General features: G+C 35.0%; 1 protein-coding gene across 2 annotated transcripts in view; it reads right to left on the bottom strand.

Moving 5' to 3' along the window:
* Nucleotides 1-3,443: 3,443 nt before the first annotated feature.
* Nucleotides 3,444-11,920, bottom strand: part of LOC112042801 (proline dehydrogenase 1, mitochondrial) — a 40,550-nt gene continuing 32,073 nt past the window's right edge. For both annotated transcript variants that reach the window (XM_024077966.2, XM_024077968.2), the window contains 5 exons: nucleotides 11,392-11,671; nucleotides 10,484-10,621; nucleotides 9,290-9,400; nucleotides 8,308-8,470; nucleotides 3,444-7,048 (listed from right to left, as the gene is read on the bottom strand). In XM_024077966.2, the coding sequence (XP_023933734.1) occupies nucleotides 6,843-7,048; nucleotides 8,308-8,470; nucleotides 9,290-9,400; nucleotides 10,484-10,621; nucleotides 11,392-11,671 (898 nt within the window). In that variant the 3' untranslated portion in view covers nucleotides 3,444-6,842. The remainder of the gene's footprint in view (nucleotides 7,049-8,307; nucleotides 8,471-9,289; nucleotides 9,401-10,483; nucleotides 10,622-11,391; nucleotides 11,672-11,920) is intronic.

Here is an 11,920-nt window from a genome sequence, read left to right as displayed (position 1 = left end):
CATCGGACTGTACTTATTTTATTGTAATTGTAAATTAATGTGAACCCGTCTTCAAAACCTCTTGCTGACTGTAAGAACTAAGTATTTTTGTAAAAAAATATAATACATATCTGATAATATTATATTCTTTGTTGCTAAGAAATTGAAAAGTTGACCGAGTGCTTAAGAGTCTATAAGTGTCGATATTAACTGTATAGCTAATTATGGTATGTTATGTAGGTAAGTTGACTTTTAACGGTCATACATATTTATAAACATGGACTAAGATTTAAAAAACCTCAATGTACTGTTTAATTAATATCAACACCGAATTAGGTCCACTTTACTTTAAAATTTGGGGTTAAAATCTTAATCCATCTTAAAATGGCCGAAAGATTTTTAAAATGACGAATTTTTGTATTTTATACTTCTATTCTATGTTTAAATTTTTAAATTAAGGCACCATACAACTAAGAGTACATAATCTATTACCTCCAGGCACTGAAATCATGTGTTTCTTACTGCACAGTCTGCTGTTACAGACTTGCTTAACACGCATTACTTGCTCTTCCCAATGATTTTATGCTATAATTAGATAGGTATCGTTAAGTTACGTTAAGTGTCTACAAAATCGGTCCATAAATGACGGAATAATCGCTGGACATACATGAAAAAAAAACATACATACAGCCGAACGTAGAACCTCCTCCTTTTTGGAAGTCGGTTAAAAACTACGGTAGGTACTCCACTGGGCGCAAACATGCACTAAAATTCGCCGTTCCCGGAGAATAAAATAGTAACTGCCATTACGCGTGTTTTACTATTATTTCATTTTTGGGATGTTAAATACGTCTGTTAAATTTTTTTCGTAATTTTTATGCAGTTATTTACGAAGCTACAAAATATTATAATAGTATTCCAGGATATAGCCACTGCCATATGGGTACGAGAATAAAGTGGTAATATGTGTAATAATGTATTCCTACTTTTTAGTTCGGTATACATCCATACAATTGTCTTTCGGTACTAAAATATAAGACTTGATTATGATAAATTCAGATACCATTTTATTCTTGGTTCAAAACCTTCCGGTCGATGCGCGTAGGAAAATCATCTTCACTTGCCCAAAAGCCTACTTATTAAAACGGTAAGTGCTGAGTACAATATTGGATTCCGGTCAGACTGTACAGTGAATAAAATAGTAATCGATATTACAAAAACACGATCGATTTGTTTTCGGTAACTATTTCTTTTTTTTATTTATAGCTTTTTTATAACATGTAGGCTTTTGTCAATATAACTTGATGAAAGCTATAAATAAGCTTTTATTTGAGCTTTCTCAATTTCATCTAGTCTTATACATCGTTTATATTTTTCCTAAAAAATAAGTTTTTTTGCAATTACGGTTTTATTCTCCAGGAACAGCGAATTTTCTGTTTACTTACATTCCTCCTCCTCCTTCCTTATAATTCTCATTCTATGAGGAGACTCGTGCTTAAAAGTGAGTCGAATATGAGTTATTAATGATGACGATGATGCCATATTTATGTAAAATATGTATACTGTTTACACTTCCTTAACACAACTCAGATTGTATTAGTTAGTTATTAATGTTCTGGAATAACTTGCATTGTTTACTATGTCAATAAATTAAACTGAGTGACTTCGTTCGTCTATTGTTATATATTGTGCTATATCTAATAGTATAAAATTATTGGCTCTTCCTTACCTTTCTGGGTGCACTACTATATGTATTCCTATTTGAAGACGGGGAGATTCTCAGCTATATTATAATATATGACTGTTAAATGTTTCGATACTATCAATGTTACCCTTATAATGCAGGGTGTATTCTATCGAGCTGTGAAAATTTACTATTTTAATAATGTCTTCGATAAGCAGTAGTTAAGATCTTCATGTTTACGATACTTACTTATTATATCTATAATTTAGTGTTATATAATTTTGTACTTGCTATGTAAATCGGGAACTTTTTCTGAACATTTTATGTGTCTACAGGTAGATATAAAAATAAATGTTTATATTAAAATGATTGTTAAAACATATTATAGTAAGTTTATTGTGAGATATTAACCTTTCCCAATGGATGGCGACTGTCAATTTTATGTATGATGTATGATGATTGAAATAACAATTGTTTGAACAAATAAACAAGACTTTATATTTTTATCCCTAGCACTGATAGCCGAAGCTTCCTTCTAGCTAGACCTGGACCAATTAAGAAAATCTCAATTGGCCCAGCCGGAGATCAAACTCCTGACCTCCGTTTTGTAAATCCACCGCGCATACCACTGCGCCACGGAGGCCGTCAAAATCGGCCGTTTCATCTATTTGAGACGTTGGTCGTTAAACCTGTGTGGTTAGGCTATAGCGGGGCCAACGTATTGCATGCGATTTATGCAATATTTGTATTGTACTGAAACGCAATTGTCAACATTATAACACAGTAGTTTTATTCTTCAAAGCCCTTATTTGCTATTGCACTGCACTGCACTTAGTTGCACTTGCATAAACTGCATGCACTTAGTTAAAGTTCCTCGATTACAGGTGGTATTAACATTCATTATTTATGTTATTATAGAGGGGCGGTATCAGTGTTGGTATACTAGTGTCCGGCCGCTCAGAAATTGCGTTTTGACTGGTCCTGAATAAATCGCTGTTTCAAGGTTATGCCAACTGTTTGTTATTGTAGTGATGAGACAAAAAATGAGGCAATTGTAATTGAATATGTTCGTCCCATTCGATCACGATCTCTCAGAAACGCAATCTCTGAGCAGCCGGAGATTGCATGCATACATTTAACTATATCAAATCTTAGTAATCTTACCACAAACTTAAGGTAAGAAATATTTTAACAGCGCCCGGAATTTAAATGTTTTTAAACTTATTAGAAGCTTAAGCAGCGTCTAGAAAAATAACACAATACCATAACTGATACCTTACATTGTCCCATGTAAGTGTCACTATATTTTAAGACAGTGCTGTACCTACCAATTCAGGTTGTTGAAAGGTTGGCAAAGTTGCCATGAGTAGCCCTCCCCACCTGATAAATCAGCAATGATGGCGTGATTGTGCTGAACTGTATTTTTCTGCCTGTAACATTTTAGGGGCTGCCTTTAATAAAGATTAAGGGCAGTCATTACCCCTCTTGATCTTATTCCTTCTTAAGTTTATGATTTTCTAAAATAATAAATTAAAATACGTTGGTATGTATTTGAAAATTTTAAAAGGTTTTACAATAAATTAAACAGGGATTTCTAATAGGACAAAATATATAAACTAAATGCACAACTCTACTCTCATACATTTTTATTGACTGTTTTTATTATTAAGTATAAGACATTGATACGTATAATAATATAATATATTTATATAATATAATTATTGTCCTGTACTTATAAATTACCAATTTAGGATAGAAATGATAACAAAAAAGAAACAAATAAAACTTTGATTCGTGTCTTTATTAAATTGTCCATTCGTAAAATAATCTAAATTAGCATCACAATCGTATTAGCGCTGATTCGAAAATAAATAAATTATAATTAAAATAAAATAAATTGATAAAAATGATGATTAATTGATTGATCAACAAAAAAAATAACATTTTATCAAAGATTTGTAATAAAACGTTACCAAAACAAAATCTTATTATTTGTATAGGAACTAAACCTACATCTATAACACGTAAGCATAATAACAAAAATGCGGATCACAAAACTCCAGAAAATTAATTAACTTTCGAGATAAATCCATATTCCTATATGTATATATATAATATTTTTTACTTTTTATAGTACAGTTTATCGGAAACAAAGTTTTCGGAGATTGTACAGACGTTTTTTGGAGAATACAATAATAACGTTCTTAAAGCAACACATGTTTTTTTCTTAGACGAGGAACAAAATTGAAATGCATTCTTCCTCAACCAGCTAGATACTTCATTGGGTGTCGACACTTATGAGTTTCATCTACATCTATTACGATTTCAATCTAAGCTGAAACCTAGACTTTATATTTATTTAGTGGAAAGTTGAATCCCACGAGAGTGAACACGCCAACGAGTTTTGAGTTTTAATGCGGAAAGAGAACCGGCATATCAGAGTATACCTTGCTCTAATTGTTTGGAGGAATTATAAATTCCAAAACCCTGATGCAAAAACAAACAACTTTTCCATATAATCAGGAATGGAATCTTACTGGTAATGATGTGAAACTTCAAAAAGTATTCATCTACTTAAAGTTAAAAAAGCTCTTCTAATTAATTAATTTTCGTTAGTATTTCAGGCCCTCTAAATTATCTCAATCAAAATATACACTGCTGATTTATGATGTTCAGATCGATAAGATTATGAAACTAATAAGTTATTCATAAAAAATCCGCGCACTACTTAGTAACTACAAAAACTAGACTAAAAGGACCAGTTATAAATAAAATTATAAATTAACTAACTCTTACTGCACATATACACATACAACGCGAAAACAGAACAACCATAAAAACGTAAATATTTTTCTCGACCTATTTTTGACAGACAATGTTAGGTATACAGTATACTTATAATTTGCTTGATATATTACAAAGTTAGAAATAGGTAAAATACTGTTGCTGTCGTCATTGATTGGTTACCTTTTTTTGTGTTTTTCAAGTCTCTTTGAGTTTTTTTTTTTTTTAATCATACGTACGTGGATTAACGCACTGGGAATTCTAATTAACAGCCAGTTAATGTGACGTAGTTATAGTTACATGTTGAGGTTTATAGTCTTATAACTTAAAATATAATTTTAATAAAATAGAAAATAAAACGTCCTATTTATATAGAAAATACTGATTATTAAAAACAAATGGCAGCATGTAACAAAATATTTATAGTAATTAACAAAAAAAGTTTTAAATTTCATACGATTTCTTATTTATACTGAAAAATTTTATAATTTAAATTGAACAGCCATAGTTTAATATCATTGACATTCATAAATTGCACTTCTACGTCAATGAGTTATAAATTAGTTGAAAAATATACACATACATAAATAAAAATGAATAACTATATTATGTAACATACCTAAACAAATTGCAAGAGTTTCAATATTTCAGGAATCATTAAAACGTAAGTAACATAGGACTTTAACAAAATGTTTTTATAGAAACATGCCCAACAATTTTTTTTTATGACTAAGTACTTAGTTTTGAACAAGATACAAACATCCATATATTGATTATATTAAGTATATTATAAAATTTATTGTTCTAAGAGCCATAGAAAAAAAAAGTTTACTGGTATAATTCCGCATAAACAAATCTCAAAATTTCTTTTTAATGAAACGACTAGTGTAGACAATGATGTATCTAAAAGTCATATAATTGAAGAATACTGAATGGACGTAATTGATGCATCGGGTCTATACACACTCATACGCTTTAATACAAATATGATATTACATTTTAAATAAAGTACTTTACGTACAGACCTCATTTTGACTTTCAAAGGTACAATAAAACCACAATAATAGTAATGAACTAGAAAACTGTACTTAAATAACATTTTGTTTTCTTAAAAATATTTATTATCAAAATGTACCACGTTATTTCGTACTTTATCCACTGTTAAGTACGAAAAAGAATTATAAATGCATATATTTTTACCAGCATATATTATTATCTTGACCCTAATGAGCAATAATTTTGGAGTAATTATGACACTTCGTAGTAGCCACAAATAATACGGATGAATTTGAAAAGACTACTACGTAAGTAAAAAAGTTTACATATTACTCCGTGATTCACGAAAGTACACAGCGAATAAATGTATATAAACCCATGTAAAATGCTTATGTCTCTCCAAATACTCTCTTCCCAGAATAGAATCCTATCTATCTGAGATTATGTTGTTGTTTAAAGATATTAGCTTTTAACCACGATTTCACCCACGCAGAACAACAAGAAGGGAACTTCTTTTTCGCGGATATAATGTGTCCATATTAATCCAGGATACATACGTAGCTGTATTTTCATCCAAATATCAAATCCCTTTAGGCGTGATAAGGAAACATACATCCAAATATATATTCATACACTTATATTTATGTATATTATCAGTTGTGATGTGATAAACTATCAGGCTAACAAAAAAAATTAAAGCTTACCTACTTGTTAAATGATACTCAATCTACGCAATTTTAACTGCATGGCCAAATTTCTTCATTATTTTAACGTATCAACATGTACGAACAACAAGAGAATCGCGTTGTGATCTCAATCTTACATTATTTATTAATCTAATACATAAATACAATAAGTTAGCTAACCAACATCAAACCAATCAAACTTCTACCAACAGATGGCGCTACTTCGCTGGAATTTCACCAAGGCTTACCAACTGTATAAACAATGATGTATTCGAGGTGACTCTTTTCGACTAGCTTTTACCACAGCTTAGGGGATAAGTCCAGCATAAACGACTAAAAAGCTTCACTCAATGGCCTAGATTTTATATAAATTATTTCTCTTGACAGGCTGTACCAAGGTTTTGTGGTCAATAAATTATCTTACTTTGTATTTGGCAGAAAATGCAGTTTGTGATGGAAATTAGCTTTTAGACCACATTTTATTAATATGGATAACAGCAATAAGGTCATTTAAGTTAATGTCACCAAAACCATAATCACTGGACCAAAAAATATTGCGTATTGCCAAGAGAATTGAACAGAGAGGTATCACATATTGACACGTCACTCAAAAACTATTGTTAACTTTATTTTGTAAGCCCCTACAGTCGGTCAAATCGTAAAATACCCGTAAAGTTGGCAAGCCTGACTATGAACTCGTAAATGCGAGACGTTTAGACCGGCGTGTAGTGGCCGACTGGTTTGTAAAAGATCTGACCCGTGAACACGCGGCGGAGGATTTCTTTTAATAAAAGACCTTTCTCCTTTTTAATCTTGACGAGGAAACCGCGATTTTCATTCGCGCGTCGTGACAGATATGGCAGCACTTCGACTACTGGACCGTAAGGAACGTATTTGTATGCAGAGTATCCGGCTTGTCCTGAAAAAGAAGTATTTTAGTTTCATTAATATATTCTAAGTATGTCATTACTCTGTAAAAACAACAAAATTTTGCTATTTTCCACGTAAACCTTTAAAAACTGAGTTCGTTTCACTATCAAATCGGAGCATTTTGAAGAAATGTTGACTCGACAAATACTGTGATGAATCTGCAATTGAGTACTACTGTCTAATTAATGACTTTGAAATTATTGTTGAATCAAAATCTCCTGGATCTGCTCCTGAACACCGATGATCAAATACGTTACATGTAAAATGTGCAGAATATGACAAAACGCCGTTCCCAGAGAACAAACCCGTAATTGCAAAAAGCTAAACTCATAGGGAAAAAAAAACAAGGTTTTTGACAATTGTTGACGAAGTAATAGACTTAGGCAAATGAGAGACAGCTCAAATGAAAGCTTATTTTTTTAGCATTCGTTAAGGTTTGTTAATAAAACTAGGTTTTTATTAACAAACCTTAATAAAAAACGTGTAGTAATAAAGCTATAAACTAAAAAATAAAAAGTTACCGAAATCTAATCATCATCGAGTCTTTATAATGTCGATTACCATTTTATTCGCCGACCCGAATCCAATATTATACTCCGCACTTACGGTTTATTTTAAAGTTTTTTAGGTAGCAACACAATAGGTTTTGAACGAGAATAAAATGGTAACTTTAGTATTGTCGAAATGGAAATGGTCCTACCCGTTTCGACAATACTAAAGCGTCTCCTAGAGCGTCTATATGTACAGGCAGCGGCGTGCACTTCATAGAAGCGTTAAAGCACTGCATACCATAATATGAGCAGTGATATCCCAGTGGATGTGACCTCTGCCTCCGATTCCGGAGGGTGTAGGTTCGAATCCGGTCCGGGGCATGCACCTCCAGCGCTTCAGTTGTGTGCATATTAAGAAATTAAATATCACGTGTTCCAAACGGTGAAGGAAAACATCGTCAAGAAACCTGCATACCAGAGAATTTTCTCTGCGTGTGTGAAGTCTGCCAATCCGCATTGGGCCAGCGTGGTGGACTAAGGCCTAACCCCTCTCATTTTTAGGGGAGACTCGAGCTCAGCAGTGAACCGAATATGGGTTGGTAACGATACCTTAATAAATGTTTCGTTAATGTTTGTCCAATGCAAATTTTCCTGGTTTGGTTAAATTGTCTTACTAGTGCATACCCTGATCAACAACCTTATGCACGCCACTGTGTACTGGTAGGTGTGTAAGAGACGTTGGTATCGGTGGACCTACCGAGCGGGAAGGTGATGTGGTCGCACATGCCCAGCAGCTGGCCGAAGCACACCACCTTGGCGTCCGGCTTGATGTCGTGCTCCTTCATCAGCTGGATGGCGTAGCGCACCGTGTCCTCGTTGTGCGACGCCACCATTATGCCGAGACGGTCCTTGTTCTCATTCTGGAAGACAAATTGATTTATTTAAACAAATCGTTGACGGAAAAATAGACAGCCATGATTTGGTGGGAACCAGTGGCGACTGGCGTGATTAGACCAAACGACCAAACGTGGAAAGGTAGACAAAGCACTTTTGCTGAGTCGCTAAGCAAATAATGTGAGCGTAAATGGAGTGTACCTGGTCTGCCGTAAAAATCTGGTACTTACGAAAGTACAAATCTGGCATTTACGACAGTAGAAATCTGATACTTACGACAACAAAAATTTGGTACGGTCAAGTCCTGAAGTGGGTTGTTATATTAGGCTAATAATGATGACTAAACTCTAGTGAAAGTCACTAGTCAGTCGAACAAACTTAGTTTTCCACGTATGTCGTAAATATCTACCAACCCTGATTCAATAGGTATGTAAATAGAAGCTAGGCGTACGACTGGTCGTAAAAATAAAATAAATGAATTTAATAATAATAATAAATGATTTATTTAGCTGAGTACACAAACAATTTACCTAAATATAAAAAAGGGGAAAAAACACAAAAACATAAGACTAAATTAAAATTAAACAAAAATTTTTAGAAAGAGACCACACACATTGAATGGTGACTTTGCAAAGCTTGGTTCCCTGGTGTGCGGTCTCTTCTAATTGTTATTAATCTAACTTATATACTACTAATTTGTACGGTTGACGTGTAAATAGACATTTCCGTCATATTTCAATATCAAATAAGTTCTGTAACATTTACAGAAAGTTACCAATTTTCCGAATATCACAGTCGACACATCCAGCTTAATACAAAAGCTGCTAAATGAAAATATTCATTACCTTGACTCTGCTGAGAATTTCTTTGAGGCATCTATGGAAGGAAGTCGTAGTGGCTTCTACGCTCTCGCACGTGGGGTCTTCGTAGCCCATTGCTGCCGCTCGAGCACGCTCCTATTTGAAACATTGAAGCTTAGTTAAGTATTGTTATATAGAAAATACAAAAAGACCGGACTAGAGCGAGTCGGTCTTCTCGATCGAGGGTTCCGTAGTTAAATCATTACAAATATTTCAGGAATTTAATTGCGCAGCTTTTGCCGAGCATTTCCCTTTACAAAGAAATCTAAAGGTGGGTACAGATTGGTGCAATGCAAGAATTTGTCGGCCACATTGCTGCAATGTATCACGAATGCTCGTGGTTTGGACGCCTCGCGCGCACGAACTGCGCCTGGGTCGCGCACGCTCCGAGCGTTACAACTCGTGCGCGGTTCGATCCGAGATTTGTCGGTTTTTGGTACGAACACAAAGGGGCGCGCAGTGTGCGCAGGACTGAGTCGTGGACGGTCGTTCGTTTCGTTCACATGCGCAACGATCATGGCGGTGAAAGAGGGTGCGTGGAGTGATGAGGAGTCACTTTTATTGATAGAGGAATACAGAACAAGAGAATTTTTATGGAACCCTCAAAATGAAAACTTTTTTAAACAAAATTTAAAGAAAGATGCGTGGGACGAAAACGGAAATTAAACAAAGAAAATAACACGTGTGACGAGGGCTAGTGTTTGTTACGAAATTCGGGAACAGATGTTCTCGAATGATTCGTAGTGAATGCGCGTACCGCGCGCCACACGTCCAAGGCAGCAGGGAACATGCAATGTAAGGCAGAATATTACATTACATGTTGCATTGCACCAATCTGTACCCACCTTTATGTTTATTAGTAATGTAACTATCTATTGGTAAAATAATTTTTGAAATCGGTTCAGCAGTTTTTAATTTATTCGATAATACAAAAATACAAATCTTTCCTCTTTGTAATCTATACTAATATTATAAAGCTGAAGAGTTTGTTTGTTAGCTTGAACGTGCTAATCTCAGGAACTACTAGTCCGATTTAAAAAAATATTTCAGTGTCAGATAGCCCATTTATCGAGGAAGGTCTATATATTATTCCCGTATACTTAAGGGAACGGGAACCACGGGGGTGAAAACGCGCGGCCTCAGCTAGTATTAGTATACTCGTATATAGATTAAACTTACTTGTTCGATGTAAGCACCACGCACGAGCTTGGCTCCCCAGTAGAAGTTCTGTCGCTGAGCCTGTTCCAAATCCGTTACGATTTCGTTGTAAGTGTTCTTCAGGTAGGTCTGGTATGTGTTGAATACTAGGAACTTATCCTGCAAAATAAAAAAGAACAATTTTTTATGTATCTGTCGAATACTACGGTACGGATACATTAGATCGATCGGCCAATGCATTGTTGGGAGGCAACACGAGCGGCCAAGTTAACTAGTTTTATAGGCATCTCTTAACCCTACTACTATCGGTCGCAAGTCCGAGATCCGCTCCGCTCGTTATTGACTCCCTGACATACGATAGTTTATCCTGGTTTTCATCTGTTAGTATCAGCGGTATTCTTGATCAATATTGTAGTTAGAGGGTAGAACTGAAGTAGTCTAGTGATTATTCCGATAGTGATTGATAGGGTTACTTTTTGGGTATTTTGCCATCCCTGGCGTAGAGCGTAGAGTCAAGTCGAAACATACCACGATACCCCGATATTTAGGCCGTGAGATTTAGTATTCCCCAATATCAATGCGTGAGAATCTGTATCTCTTCTCCTTCTTCCGCCAATAGTCAGCACTGACAATTTGGTTGAAACTTTAAAATAAACCGAAAAAATCAATTGACATCAGTTAAATCTAAAAGATACTCCGTGTTCCATCGCCCGCTGTGTGACTGAACGTTCTCATGAGGCCCATATTTACTGTGCCCATAGTTAACGACGAAGTCTCTGAACCATAGGTCATCACTGGCAATACGCACTGTTTGAATTACAAAGAGTCGCTGTATGTGGTATTTGGAAGGCCCTACAAAATGCCCCACTGAAGTAAATGTCCATCGGCTGATGTGATGATGATGATGATGAAATCTTAAAGTCACTCACTTTATTGTATCTCCTCATCATTTCTAAGCAGATCCTCGAGATTGCCGGTTGGAAGTAAGTCTGCTCTGCGTCAATCATGATCCTGACGTCATGGTCGTTGGCGACCTTGATTATGTTGTTGAGTCTCCGCAGCATGTTCCTGAACATTTCCTCTTCTTTTGGTGAGATCTGCGAGATCAGGCGGCGCATCTGGCCAGTCTTGGGGTCTGGCACTCGGAAAGAGTCCGACAGCCCCATATCCTTGTCCAGGATGTTGGACCATGGGAATAGATGAACGATCCTGTGGATAAAAAAAAATTGCTTTAGTTTTCTTTCGGTTAATCTGAATTTTGAATGGCGGAAATACACTTCAACGAAGCGATATATCATTTTGCATTTAAAAGAAAATAAGACGCGTGTTTCGTTTTTGTTGAAATTAACATTTCAAATTGTAAACATCTTTTACAGTGGAATTCATAGACGTTGCAAGGGGTGCCCCTCACCCGCTGAGTGTGTAATTCTCACACAAATAGAGTTTAAATTCGACTCT

This window comes from Bicyclus anynana, chromosome 8 (assembly GCF_947172395.1).
Source record: "Bicyclus anynana chromosome 8, ilBicAnyn1.1, whole genome shotgun sequence".
NCBI classification, from domain to species: Eukaryota; Metazoa; Arthropoda; class Insecta; order Lepidoptera; family Nymphalidae; genus Bicyclus; species Bicyclus anynana.
Note: the sequence above shows the minus strand (reverse complement) of the source record. Positions and strands in the feature narration are given on the sequence as shown.